At 59.2% G+C, this 14,572-nt stretch overlaps 1 protein-coding gene across 1 annotated transcript; it reads left to right on the forward strand.

The window, feature by feature from the left end:
- Positions 1-1,219: 1,219 nt before the first annotated feature.
- LOC144678533 (cap-specific mRNA (nucleoside-2'-O-)-methyltransferase 1-like) lies at positions 1,220-10,614 on the forward strand (the record flags this gene model as incomplete). The annotated part of the gene is made up of 6 exons (XM_078538285.1): positions 1,220-1,314; positions 1,888-1,960; positions 2,649-2,847; positions 3,716-3,834; positions 5,043-5,139; positions 10,478-10,614. Coding segments are annotated over 6 exons (720 nt in total), but the record flags the coding sequence as incomplete, so codon positions are not given.
- Between the last annotated feature and the right edge of the window lie 3,958 nt (positions 10,615-14,572).

Genomic DNA, 14,572 nt, shown 5'->3' on the forward strand with positions numbered 1-14,572 from the left:
TGTAGGCGTCGGGGGCCGGGTGTAGGTGTCGGGGGCCGGGTGTCGGCGTCGGGGGCCGGGTGTAGGCGTCGGGGGCCGGGTGTAGGCGTCGGGGGCCGGGTGTAGGCGTCGGGGGCCGGGTGTAGGCGTCGGGGGCCGGGTGTAGGCGTCGGGGGCCGGGTGTTGGCGTCGGGGGCCGGGTGTTGGCGTCGGGGGCCGGGTGTAGGCGTCGGGGGCCGGGTGTAGGCGTCGGGGGCCGGGTGTAGGCGTCGGGGGCCGGGTGTAGGCGTCGGGGGCCGGGTGTAGGCGTCGGGGGCCGGGTGTAGGCGTCGGGGGCCGGGTGTAGGCGTCGGGGGCCGGGTGTAGGCGTCGGGGGCCGGGTGTTGGCGTCGGGGGCCGGGTGTTGGCGTCGGGGGCCGGGTGTAGGCGTCGGGGGCCGGTTGTAGGCGTCGGGGGCCGGTTGTAGGCGTCGGGGGCCGGGTGTTGGCGTCGGGGGCCGGGTGTTGGCGTCGGGGGCCGGGTGTAGGCGTCGGGGGCCGGGTGTCGGCGTCGGGGGCCGGGTGTCGGCGTCGGGGGCCGTGTGTCGGCGTCGGGGGCCGGGTGTCGGCGTCGGGGGCCGGGTGTCGGCGTCGGGGGCCGGGTGTAGGCGTCGGGGGCCGGGTGTAGGCGTCGGGGGCCGGGTGTAGGCGTCGGGGGCCGGGTGTCGGCGTCGGGGGCCGGGTGTCGGCGTCGGGGGCCGGGTGTCGGCGTCGGGGGCCGGGTGTCGGCGTCGGGGGCCGGGTGTCGGCGTCGGGGGCCGGGTGTCGGCGTCGGGGGCCGGGTGTCGGCGTCGGGGGCCGGGTGTCGGCGTCGGGGGCCGGGTGTCGGCGTCGGGGGCCGGGTGTCGGCGTCGGGGGCCGGGTGTCGGCGTCGGGGGCCGGGTGTAGGCGTCGGGGGCCGGGTTAGGCGTCGGGGGCCGGGTGTCGGCGTCGGGGGCCGTGTGTCGGCGTCGGGGGCCGTGTGTCGGCGTCGGGGGCCGTGTGTCGGCGTCGGGGGCCGTGTGTCGGCGTCGGGGGCCGTGTGTCGGCGTCGGGGGCCGTGTGTCGGCGTCGGGGGCCGTGTGTCGGCGTCGGGGGCCGTGTGTCGGCGTCGGGGGCCGGGTGTAGGCGTCGGGGGCCGGGTGTAGGCGTCGGGGGCCGGGTGTAGGTGTCGGGGGCCGGGTGCTCAGTCCTGCTGATGGTGCTGTCCTGCTTGTTTTCAGAGTGTGTTTGATGAGCTGGAGGGTGAGGAGATGCGTCGCGCTCGGACTCGATCAAATCCCTATGAGACTATCAGAGGAGTCTTCTTCCTCAACAGGTACCGGTCTTCACTCAGAGGGAAGCATGGTGTCTGTGGGTGGTGTCAGGGCTGGGCCCTGGCAAAGGGGGAGCAGTGTGGGAAGGTGGCCATGCCCTGAGCACACCTGCTGGTACTCTGGGCCAGTAGCTCAGGGCGAGCGAGTCCTGCTGAGTGCAGAATGCAGCCTGGGCCCAGGCGATCGGGCCCATGTGGGAGGTGCTGGTGTCCAGGGAAGGGTTTGAAATCTGGGGATCATGGATAGGAGACTTGCCTGGATAACTGCAGCCTCGAACAGCACTTGAAGAACTTCAACACAATCCACAACAAAGCAGCTGGGAGGTTGGCCCCACCTTCAACATTGTTGGAAATATATCACCGTTCCTTCACTGTCGCTGGATCAACATCCTGGAACTCCCTCCCTAACAGCACTGTGGGTGTACCTACACCACATGGACTGCAGCGGCTCAAGAAGGCAGCTCACCGCCACCTTCTTAAGGGCAACTCGGGATGGGTAATAAATGCTGGCCCAGCCAGCGACACTCTCAGCCTGTGGATGGCGAGTCCTGACTCGAGTCACTGCTTATCTTTCAGAGCTGCTATGAAAATGGCCAACATGGACCATGTGTTTGACAGTATGTTCACCAACCCAAGAGATTCCGGTGGGGTGAGTGGATCCCCAGAACCCCTGCAACAAGACCCTGAGTCTGGAGCACAGCGGCTGATCCCCGGCCCCCTCACCTCACCACCCCCACCCCCGTAGCCCGCAGCCCGCATCCTCCCCAAAACCCCGCAGATCCCCAAACCCCTGCACCCTCCCCAAAACCCCCGCGGACCCCCAAAACCCCACGGACCCCCAAAACCCTCGCAGATCCCCAAAACCCCGCAGATCCCCAAAACCCCGCGGACCCCCAAACCCCGCAGATCCCCAAAACCCCGCGGACCTCCCAAACCCCGCAGATCCCCAAAACCCCGCGGACCCCCAAACCCCGCAGATCCCCCAAACCCCACGGACCCCCAAACCCCGCGGACCCCCAAAACCCCACAGACCCCCAAAACCCCGCAGACCCCCAAACCCCCGCGGACCCTCAAACCCCGCAGACCCCCAAAACCCCGCGGACCCCCAAAACTCCACGGACCCTCAAACCCCACGGACCCCCAAAACCCCCGCAGATCCCCAAAACCCCGCGGACCCCCAAAACCCCGCGGACCCTCAAACCCCGCAGACCCCCAAAACCCCGCAGACCCCCAAAACCCCGCGGACCCCCCAAGCCCCGCGGACCCCCCAAACCCCGCGGACCCCCTAACCCCTGCTCCCGGCCCCCGTGTGGTGACTGTGTTGTGTGTTCCTGCAGAAGCCGCTGGTTCGGGATAAGGACACGGAGTTGCTGTATTTTGCCGATGTGTGTGCCGGGCCCGGGGGTTTCTCGGAGTATGTGCTGTGGAGGAAACGCTGGCACGCGAAGGGATTCGGAATGACCCTGAAAGGGCCCAATGACTTCAAGATGGAGGATTTCTTTGCAGCATCGAGTGAATTGTTTGAGCCGTATTACGGTGAGAGCCGGGGTTCAGGGTCACAGCTCCCTCCCCAGAGCCCCGCCCACCTTCCCCGGAGCCCCGCCCACCTTCCCCGGAGCCCCGCCCACCTTCCCCGGAGCCCCGCCCACCTTCCCCGGAGCCCCGCCCACCTTCCCCGGGGCCCCGCCCACCCTCCCCGGGGCCCCGCCCACCCTCCCCGGGGCCCCGCCCACCCTCCCCGGGGCCCCGCCCACCCTCCCCGGGGCCCCGCCCTCCCTCCCCGGGGCCCCGCCCACCCTTCCAGGGGCCCTGCCCACCCTCACCGGGGCCCCGCCCTCCCTACACAGGGACTCCGCCCGCCCTACCTGGGGCCACGCCCACCTTCCCCCAGAGCCCCGCCCACCCACCCACCCACCCCGGGACCTGCAGCCACCCCGGGGCCCCGCCCTCCCTCCCCGGGACCCGCCCTCCCTACCCAGGGACTCCGCCCGCCCTCCCCCGGGGCCACGCCCACCTTCCCCCGGAGCCCCGCCCTCCCCCCCCGGAGCCCCGCCCTCCCCCCCCGGAGCCCCGCCCTCCCTCCCCGGAGCCCCGCCCTCCCTCCCCGGGGCCCCGCCCACCCTCCCCGGGGCCCCGCCCACCCTCCCTGGGGCCCCGCCCTCCCTCCCCCGGGACCTGCAGCCTCCCCGCCCCCCCCCTCCCCCCCCCAGCCCTGCCCCCTTGGGCCCCGCCCTTCCCCACCCACCGTACCTGCCTCCGGTGGCAATGGGATGGATCGTGAGGCCGGGTCTCGCCTGTCCAGCTCCCTGCTCCACAGTCCTGCTTGTGATCTCTGTCTGTTTCCTGGCCCGGGCCCCCTCTCAGCCTTTCTGTCGTGCTCTCTCTTTCTCTCTCTGATCCACAGGCGAAGGGGGTGTTGATGGGGACGGTGACATTACACGGCCAGAGAATATCAGCGAGTTCCGTCGCTTTGTGCTGGAGAACACGGACTGGAAAGGAGTTCACTTCCTAATGGCTGATGGGGTAGGTGCTGAGTCACGTCAGAGGCTTCACTACACTCCCCGTCCAGCACTCCCCGTCCGACACTCCCCATCAAACACTCCCCGTCCGACGCTCCCCATCAAACACTCCCCGTCCGACGCTCCCTGTCCGACGCTCCCCATCAAACACTCCCAGGACAGGTACAGCTCGGGGTTAGATACAGAGTAAAGCTCCCTCTATACTGTCCCCATCAAACACTCCCAGGACAGGTACAGCACGGGGTTAGATACAGAGTAAAGCTCCCTCTACACTGTCCTCATCAAACACTCCCAGGACAGGTACAGCACAGGGTTAGATACAGAGTAAAGCTCCCTGTACACTGTCCCCATCAAACACTCCCAGGACAGGTACAGCACGGGGTTAGATACAGAGTAAAGCTCCTTCTACACTCTCTCCATCAAACACTCCCAGGACAGGTACAGCACGGGGTTAGATACAGAGTAAAGCTCCTTCTACACTGTCCCATCAAACACGCCCAGGACAGGTACAGCACGGGGTTAGATACAGAGTAAAGCTCCCTCTACACTGTCCCCATCAAACACTCCCAGGACAGGTACAGCACGGGGTTAGATACAGAGTAAAGCTCCCTCTACACTGTACCCATCAAACACTCCCAGGACAGGTACAGCACAGGTTTAGATACAGAGTAAAGCTCCCTCTACACTGTCCCCATCAAACATTCCCAGGACAGGTACAGCACGGGGTTAGATACAGAGTAAAGCTCCCTCTACACTGCCCCCATCAAACACTCCCAGGACAGGTACAGCACGGGGTTAGATACAGAGTAAAGCTCCCTCTATACTGTCCCCATCAAACCCTCCCAGGACAGGTACAGCACGGGGTTAGATACAGAGTAAAGCTCCCTCTATACTGTCCCCATCAAACACTCCCAGGACAGGTACAGCACGGGGTTAGATACAGAGTAAAGCTCCCTGTACACTGTCCCCATCAAACACTCCCAGGACAGGTACAGCACGGGGTTAGATACAGAGTAAAGCTCCCTCTACACTGTCCACATCAAACACTCCCAGGGCAGGTACAGCACAGGGTTAGATACAGAGTAAAGCTGCCTCTACACTGTCCCCATCAAACACTCCCAGGGCAGGTACAGCACGGGGTCAGATACAGAGGAATGCTCCACCTCCACTGCCTTACTGGGTTTATTTGACTGATGAGTTCCCTCTCTTTAGGGTTTCTCGGTGGAGGGCCAAGAGAACCTACAGGAGATTCTCAGTAAACAGCTGTTGCTGTGTCAAATATTGATGGGACTGAGCGTCATCAGGACAGGTGAGGATCTCGGGTTTTCGGGTGTGTCAACTGTGACGCGGGGAGGGTCGAGGGTTAGAGTGTGTGTTAACTGGGACAGGGGGAGATCGAGGGTTATAGTGTGTGTTAACTGCGACACGGGGAGGGTCGAGGGTTATAGTGTGTGTTAACTGGGACAGAGGGAGATCGAGGGTTATAGTGTGTGTTAACTGGGACGGGGGAGATCGAGGTTTATAGTGTGTGTTAACAGGGACAGAGGGAGATCGAGGGTTATAGTGTGTGTTAACTGGGACAGAGGGAGATCGAGGTTTATAGTGTGTGTTAACTGGGACGGGGAGATCGAGGGTTATAGTGTGTGTTAACTGGGACAGGGGGAGATCAAGGGTTATAGTGTGTGTTAACTGGGACACGGGGAGGTTCGAGGGTTATAGTGTGCGTTAACTGGGACAGGGGGAGATCGAGGGTTATAGTGTGTGTTAACTGGGACAGGGGGAGGGTCGAGGGTTATAGTGTGTGTTAACTGGGACACGGGGAGATCGAGGGTTATAGTGTGTGTTAACTGGGACAGGGGGAGATCGAGGTTTATAGTGTGTGTTAACTGGGACAGGGGGAGGTTCGAGGGTTATAGTGTGTGTTAACTAGGACAGGGGGAGGGTCGAGGGTTATAGTGTGTGTTAACTGGGACACGGGGAGGTTCGAGGGTTATAGTGTGTGTTAACTGGGACAGGGGGAGATCGAGGGTTATAGTGTGTGTTAACTGGGACAGGGGGAGGGTCGAGGGTTATAGTGTGTGTTAACTGGGACACGGGGAGATCGAGGGTTATAGTTTGTGTTAACTGGGACATGGGGAGATCGAGGGTTATAGTGTGTGTTAACTGGGACAGGGGGAGATCGAGGGTTATAGTGTGTGTTAACTGGGACAGGGGGAGGGTCGAGGGTTATAGTGTGTGTTAACTGGGACAGGGGGAGATCGAGGTTTATAGTGTGTGTTAACTGGGACAGGGGAAGATCGAGGTTTATAGTGTGTGTTAACTGGGACAGGGGAAGGGTCGAGGGTTATAGTGTGTGTTAACTGGGAGATGGGGAGGGTCGACGGTTATAGTGTGTGTTAACTGGGACATGGTGAGATCGAGGGTCATAGTGTGTGTTAACTGGGACACGGGGAGGGTCGAGGTTTATAGTGTGTGTTAACTGGGACGGGGGAGGGTCGAGGGTTATAGTGTGTGATAACTGGGACAGGGGGAGGGTCGAGGGTTATAGTGTGTGTTAACTAGGACAGGGGGAGATCGAGGGTTATAGTGTGTGTTAACTGGGACAGGGGGAGGGTCGAGGGTTATAGTGTGTGTTAACTGGGACAGGGGGAGGGTCGAGGTTTATAGTGTGTGTTAACTGGGACAGGGGGAGATCGGGGGTTATAGTGTGTGTTAACTGGGACAGGGGGAGATCGAGGGTTATAGTGTGTGTTAACTGGGACAGGGGGAGGGTCGAGGGTTATAGTGTGTGTTAACTGGGACACGGGGAGGTTCGAGGGTTATAGTGTGTGTTAACTGGGACACGGGGAGATCGAGGGTTATAGTGTGTGTTAACTGGGACACGGGGAGCATCGAGGGTTATACTGCGTGTTAACTGGGACACAGGGAGATCGAGGGTTATAGTGTGTGTTAACTGGGACACGGGGAGATCGAGGGTTATAGTGTGTGTTAACTGGGACAGTGGGAGGGTCGAGGGTTATAGTGTGTGTTAACTGGGACACGGGGAGGGTCGAGGGTTATAGTGTGTGTTAACTGGGACAGTGGGAGGGTTGAGGGTTATAGTGTGTGTTAACTGGGACACAGGGAGGGTCGAGGGTTATAGTGTGTGTTAACTGGGACAGGGGGAGATCGAGGGTCATAGTGTGGGTTAACTGGGACAGGGGGAGATCGAGGGTTATAGTGTGTGTTAACTGGGACAGGGGGAGATCGAGGGTTATAGTGTGTGTTAACTGGGACGGGGAGATCGAGGGTTATAGTGTGTGTTAACTGGGACAGGGGGAGATCGAGGGTTATATTGTGTGTTAACTGGGACAGGGGGAGATCGAGGGTTATAGTGTGTGTTAACTGGGACAGGGGGAGATCGAGGTTTATAGTGTGTGTTAACTGGTACAGGGGGAGATCGAGGGTTATAGTGTGTGTTAACTGGGACAGAGAGAGATCGAGGTTTATAGTGTGTGTTAACTGGGACAGGGGGAGATCGAGGGTTATAGTGTGTGTTAACTGGGATAGGGGGAGATCGAGGGTTATAGTGTGTGTTAACTGGGACAGGGGGAGATCGAGGGTTATAGTGTGTGTTAACTGGGACAGGGGGAGATTGAGGTTTATAGTGTGTGTTAACTGGGACAGGGGGAGATTGAGGTTTATAGTGTGTGTTAACTGGGACAGGGGGAGGTGCGAAGGTTATAGTGTGTGTTAACTGGGACACGGGGAGGTTCGAGGGTTATATTGTGTGTTAACTGGGACGGGGGAGGGTCGAGGGTTATAGTGTGTGTTAACTGGGACACGGGGAGATCGAGGGTTATAGTTTGTGTTAACTGGGACAGGTGGAGGGTCGAGGGTTATAGTGTGTGTTAACTGGGACAGGGGGTGGTGTGAGGTTTATAGTGTGTGTTAACTGGGAGATGGGGAGGGTCGCGGGTTATAGTGTGTGTTAACTGGGACACGGGGAGATCGAGGGTTATAGTGTGTTAACTGGGACACGGGGAGATTGAGGGTTATAGTGTGTGTTAACTGGGACACGGGGAGATCGAGGGTTATAGTGTGTGTTAACTGGGACAGTGGGAGGGTCGAGGGTTATAGTGTGTGTTAACTGGGACACGGGGAGGGTCGAGGGTTATAGTGTGTGTTAACTGGGACAGGGGGAGGGTCGAGGGTTATAGTGTGTGTTAACTGGGACAGGGGGAGGGTCGAGGGTTATAGTGTGTGTTAACTGGGAGATGGGGTGGGTCGAGGGTTATAGTGTGTGTTAACTGGGACACGGGGAGATCGAGGGTTATAGTGTGTGTTAACTGGGACAGGGGGAGGGTCGAGGTTTATAGTGTGTGTTAACTGGGACAGGGGGAGGGTCGAGGTTTATAGTGTGTGATAACTGGGACAGGGGGAGGGTCGAGGGTTATAGTGTGTGTTAACTAGGACAGGGGGAGATCGAGGGTTATAGTGTGTGTTAACTGGGACAGGGGGAGGGTCGAGGGTTATAGTGTGTGTTAACTGGGACAGGGGGAGAGTCGAGGTTTATAGTGTGTGTTAACTGGGACAGGGGGAGATCGAGGGTGATAGTGTGTGTTAACTGGGACACGGGGAGATCGAGGGTTATAGTGTGTGTTAACTGGGACACGGGGAGATCGAGGGTTATAGTGTGTGTTAACTGGGACAGTGGGAGGGTCGAGGGTTATAGTGTGTGTTAACTGGGACACGGGGAGGGTCGAGGGTTATAGTGTGTGTTAACTGGGACAGGGGGAGGGTCGAGGGTTATAGTGTGTGTTAACTGGGACAGGGGGAGGGTCGAGGGTTATAGTGTGTGTTAACTGGGAGATGGGGTGGGTCGAGGGTTATAGTGTGTGTTAACTGGGACACGGGGAGATCGAGGGTTATAGTGTGTGTTAACTGGGACAGGGGGAGGGTCGAGGTTTATAGTGTGTGTTAACTGGGACAGGGGGAGGGTCGAGGGTTATAGTGTGTGATAACTGGGACAGGGGGAGGGTCGAGGGTTATAGTGTGTGTTAACTAGGACAGGGGGAGATCGAGGGTTATAGTGTGTGTTAACTGGGACAGGGGGAGGGTCGAGGGTTATAGTGTGTGTTAACTGGGACAGGGGGAGATCGAGGGTTATAGTGTGTGTTAACTGGGACAGTGGGAGGGTCGAGGGTTTTAGTGTGTGTTAACTGGGACACGGGGAGGGTCGAGGGTTATAGTGTGTGTTAACTGGGACAGGGGGAGATCGAGGGTTATAGTGTGTGTTAACTGGGACAGGGGGAGGGTCGAGGGTTACAGTGTGTGTTAACTGGGAGATGGGGTGGGTCGAGGGTTATAGTGTGTGTTAACTGGGACACGGGGAGATCGAGGGTTATAGTGTGTGTTAACTGGGACAGGGGGAGGGTCGAGGGTTATAGTGTGTGTTAACTGGGAGATGGGGTGGGTCGAAGGTTATAGTGTGTGTTAACTGGGACACGGGGAGATCGAGGGTTATAGTGTGTGTTAACTGGGACAGGGGGAGGGTCGAGGTTTATAGTGTGTGTTAACTGGGGCAGGGGGAGATCGAGGGTTATAGTGTGTGTTAACTGGGACACGGGGAGGGTCGAGGGTTATAGTGTGTGTTAACTTGGGAGATGGGGAGGGTCGACGGTTATAGTGTGTGTTAATTGGGACAGGGGGAGATCGAGAGTTATAGTGTGTGTTAACTGGGACAGGGGGAGGGTCGAGGGTTATAGTGTGTGTTAACTGGGACACAGCACAACCTGACACAAAGGAAGATGGTTGTGGTTGTTGGAGGTCAGTCATCGCAGTTCCAGGACATCACTGCAGGAGTTCCTCAGGGTAGTGTCCTCGGCCCAGCCATCTTCAGCTGCTTCATCAATTACCTTCCTTCCATCATAAGGTCAGAAGTGGGGATGTTCACTGATGATTGCACAATGTTCAGCACCTTTCCAGACTCCTCAGATACTGAAGCAGTTCATGTCCAAATGCAACAAGACCTGGACAATATCCATTAACCAGAAACTGAACATGACTAGCCAGATAAATCCAGGACCAAGCAGCCGCTTGATCGGCACCACATCCACAAACATTCACTCCCTCCACCACCGACGCACAGTAGCAGCAGTGTGTGTACCGTCTACAAGATGCACTGCAGGAACTCACCAAGGCTCCTTCGACAGCACCTTCCAAACCTACGACCACTACCACCTAGAAGGACAAGGGCAGCAGATAGATGGGAACATCACCACCAACTGGAAGTTCCCCTCCAAGTCACTCACCATCCTGATTTGGAAATATATCGCCGTTCCTTCACTGTCACTGGGTCAAAATCCTGGAACTCCCTCCCTAACAGCACTGTGGGTGTACCTACACCACATGGACTGCAGCGGTTCAAGAAGGCAGCTCACCACCACCTTCTCAAGGGGCAATTAAGGATGGGCAATAAATGCTCTCTCAGTTAACAATGTTCATATCCTGTGAAAAAATAAATAGTACAAGCCCCCTGCTGGGCAGCGTTTTGTGCCGTCTGGAGACTTGTGCTGTCTGGAGACTCATGCTGTCTGGTGCACTGCTAGGTCTGTTGCTCTTTCCTGATATATCTGTACGTTATATCTTTTGCTCTTCACTTGCAGGTGGCCATTTTGTGTGTAAGACTTTTGACCTGTTCACACCCTTCAGCGTAGGCCTCGTTTACCTTCTGTACATGTGTTTCGAACGAGTTTCTCTCTTCAAACCAGTCACCAGCCGCCCAGCCAACTCTGAACGGTGAGTCCTCAACAACCCCTACTCTACTGTACATGTGATTGGTTACTGCTTCGAGTTTGAGGCAAGGTGAAAGGGCGGTGTCAGGTGCGTTGGGATGAAGACGCAGTTCGAGGTTGCAGAGGTAGAAGACCCGCGTTGGGGTCATGGAGGTGAAAGGGTAATGTTAGGGTTGCAGAAGTCAGAAGAGAGGTCAAGTTTGTGGGGGGCAAAAAGCTGTGTTGGAGTCCTGGAGGTCAAAAGGCACATTGGGGTCAGAGAGGTGGAAAGGCAATGTTGTGATTACCGAAGAAAAGGGCAGCGCGGGGGCTGACAGGCAAAGGGGCTGACAGGCGAAGGGGCTGACAGGCGAAGGGGCTGCCAGGCGAAAGGGCTGACAGGCGATGGGGCTGACAGGCGATGGGGCAGTGCGGGGGCTGACAGGGGAAGGGGCTGACAGGCGATGGGGCAGCGCGGGGGCTGACAGGCGAAGGGGCAGCGCGGGGGCTGACAGGCGAAGGGGCAGCGCGGGGGCTGACAGGCGAAGGGGCAGCGCGGGGGCTGACAGGCGAAGGGGCAGCGCGGGGGCTGACAGGCGAAGGGGCAGCGCGGGGGCTGACAGGCAAAGGGGCAGCGCGGGGGCTGACAGGCGAAGGGGCAGACAGGCGAAGGGGCTGACAGGCGAAGGGGCTGCCAGGCGAAAGGGCTGACAGGCGATGGGGCTGACAGGCGATGGGGCAGTGCGGGGGCTGACAGGGGAAGGGGCTGACAGGCGATGGGGCAGCGCGGGGGCTGACAGGCGAAGGGGCAGCGCGGGGGCTGACAGGCGAAGGGGCAGCGCGGGGGCTGACAGGCAAAGGGGCAGCGCGGGGGCTGACAGGCGAAGGGGCAGCGCGGGGGCTGACAGGCGAAGGGGCAGCACGGGGGCAGACAGGCGAAGGGGCAGACAGGCGAAGGGGCAGCGTGGGGGCTGACAGGCGAAGGGGCAGTATGGGGGCAGACAGGCGAAGGGGCAGACAGGCGAAGGGGCAGACAGGCGAAGGGGCAGTGCGGGGGCTGACAGGCGAAGGGGCAGCGCGGGGGCTGACAGGCGAAGGGGCAGCGCGGGGGCTGACAGGCGAAGGGGCAGTGCGGGGGCTGACAGGCGAAGGGGCAGCGCGGGGGCTGACAGGCGAAGGGGCAGCGCGGGGGCAGACAGGCGAAGGGGCAGACAGGCGAAGGGGCAGTGCGGGGGCTGACAGGCGAAGGGGCAGCGTGGGGGCTGACAGGCGAAGGGGCTGACAGGCGAAGGGGCAGCGCGGGGGCTGACAGGCGAAGGGGCAGACAGGCGATGGGGCAGTGCGGGGGCTGACAGGCGAAGGGGCAGCGCGGGGGCTGACAGGCGAAGGGGCAGTATGGGGGCAGACAGGCGAAGGGGCAGACAGACGATGGGGCAGTGCGGGGGCTGACAGGCGAAGGGGCTGACAGGCGAAGGGGCAGCGTGGGGGCTGACAGGCGAAGGGGCAGCGCGGGGGCTGACAGGCGAAGGGGCAGCGCGGGGGCTGACAGGCGAAGGGGCAGCGCGGGGGCTGACAGGCGAAGGGGCAGCGCGGGGGCTGACAGGCGAAGGGGCAGCACGGGGGCAGACAGGCGAAGGGGCAGACAGGCGAAGGGGCAGACAGGCGAAGGGGCAGCGTGGGGGCTGACAGGCGAAGGGGCAGTATGGGGGCAGACAGGCGAAGGGGCAGACAGGCGAAGGGGCAGACAGGCGAAGGGGCAGACAGGCGAAGGGGCAGACAGGCGAAGGGGCAGTGCGGGGGCTGACAGGCGAAGGGGCAGCGCGGGGGCTGACAGGCGAAGGGGCAGCGCGGGGGCTGACAGGCGAAGGGGCAGCGCGGGGGCTGACAGGCGAAGGGGCAGCGCGGGGGCTGACAGGCGAAGGGGCAGCGCGGGGGCAGACAGGCGAAGGGGCAGACAGGCGAAGGGGCAGTGCGGGGGCTGACAGGCGAAGGGGCAGCGCGGGGGCTGACAGGCGAAGGGGCTGACAGGCGAAGGGGCAGCGCGGGGGCTGACAGGCGAAGGGGCAGACAGGCGATGGGGCAGTGCGGGGGCTGACAGGCGAAGGGGCAGCGCGGGGGCTGACAGGCGAAGGGGCAGTATGGGGGCAGACAGGCGAAGGGGCAGACAGGCGATGGGGCAGACAGGCGATGGGGCAGTGCGGGGGCTGACAGGCGAAGGGGCTGACAGGCGAAGGGGCAGCGTGGGGGCTGACAGGCGAAGGGGCAGCGCGGGGGCTGACAGGCGAAGGGGCAGCACGGGGGCTGACAGGCGAAGGGGCAGCACGGGGGCTGACAGGCGAAGGGGCTGACAGGCGAAGGGGCTGACAGGCGAAGGGGCAGCGTGTGGGCTGACAGGCGAAGGGGCAGCGTGTGGGCTGACAGGCGAAGTAGCAGCGCGGGGGCTGACAGGCGAAGGGGCAGCACGGGGGCTGACAGGCGAAGGGGCTGACAGGCGAAGGGGCAGCGCGGGGGTCAGAGAGGTGAAGGGGTAGTACCTGGTGTCAAGAGCAGTGTGTCTGTGTGTGGGTGGGGGGTGTTCATGGAGGTGAAAGGGCAGTCGGGGGGGGGTGTGTGTGTGTCAGGGAATCAGAGCATCACAGAATTGATATGGAGCTGAAGGAGGCCATTCGGCCCATCTTGTCTGCACCGGCTCTCCAAATGATCATTATGACCTAGTGCCATTGCCCTGCCTTTTCCCTGTACCCCTGCACATTGTTTCTATTCAAATAATCATCTAATGCCCTCCTGAATGCCTCGATTGAACCTGCCTCCAACACACTTCCAGTCAGTGCATTCCAGACCCAAACCACTCTCTGGTGAAGGTTTTTTTCTCATGTCACATTTGATTCTTTTGCAAATCACTTTCAATCTGTGCCCTCTCGTTCTTGGTCCTTTTACAAGTGGGAACAGCTTCTCCCTATCTACTCTGTCCAGCCCCCTCATGATTTTGAACATCTCTATCAAATCTCCTCTCAGCCTTCTCCTCCCCAAGGAGAACAGTCCCAACCTCTCCAATCTATCCTCATAGCTGAAGTTTCTCATCCCTGGAACCATTCTTGTAAACCTCTTCCGCACTCTCTCCAATGTGTTCACATCCTTCCTATAATATGGTGCCCAGAACTGTACACAATATTCCAGCTGAGATCTAAATAGTGTCTTATATAAATTCACCATAACCTCCCTGCTCTTGTACTCTATGCCTCTGTTAATAAAGCCCAGGATACTATATGTTTTATTCACTGCTCTCTCCACCTGTCCTGCCACCTTCAATGATCTATGCACATATACACTTAAGTCTTTCTGCTCCTGCAACCCCTTCAAAATTTCACCCTTTATTTTATATAATCTGTCCATGTTCTTCCTACCAAAATGCATCACCTCACACTTCTCCACATTGAACTTCATCTGTCACCTATCTCCCCACTCCACCAACTTGTCTATGTCCTTTTTAAGTTCCCCACTGCCCTCCTCACAGTTCACAACACTCCCAAACTTCATATCATCTGCAAACTTTGAAATTGTCCCCTGTACACCAAGATCTAGGTCATTAATATATATTAGGAAAAGCAAGGGTCCCAATACCGACCCCTGGGGAACTCCACTACAAACCTTCCTCCAGCCTGAAAAATATCCATTGACCATTACTCTCTGCTTCCTATTTTTCAGCCAATTTTGTATCCGTGTTGCTACTGTCCCTTTTATTCCATGAGCAATAACTTTTTTCACAAGTCTGTTGTGTGGCACTGTGTCAAATGCCTTTTGAAAGTCCATGTACACCGCATCAACAGCATTACCCTCATCGACCTTTTCTGTTACCTCTTCAAAAACCTCCAGCAAGTTAGTTAAAAACGATTTCCCCTTTAGAAATCCAGGCTGGCTCTTCCTTATCAACCCATATTTTTCCATGTGACTGCTAATTCTATCCCGAATAACTGTTTCTAGAATCTT

This window comes from Cetorhinus maximus, unplaced genomic scaffold (genome assembly GCF_964194155.1).
Source record: "Cetorhinus maximus unplaced genomic scaffold, sCetMax3.hap1.1 HAP1_SCAFFOLD_4540, whole genome shotgun sequence".
NCBI lineage: Eukaryota > Metazoa > Chordata > Chondrichthyes > Lamniformes > Cetorhinidae > Cetorhinus > Cetorhinus maximus.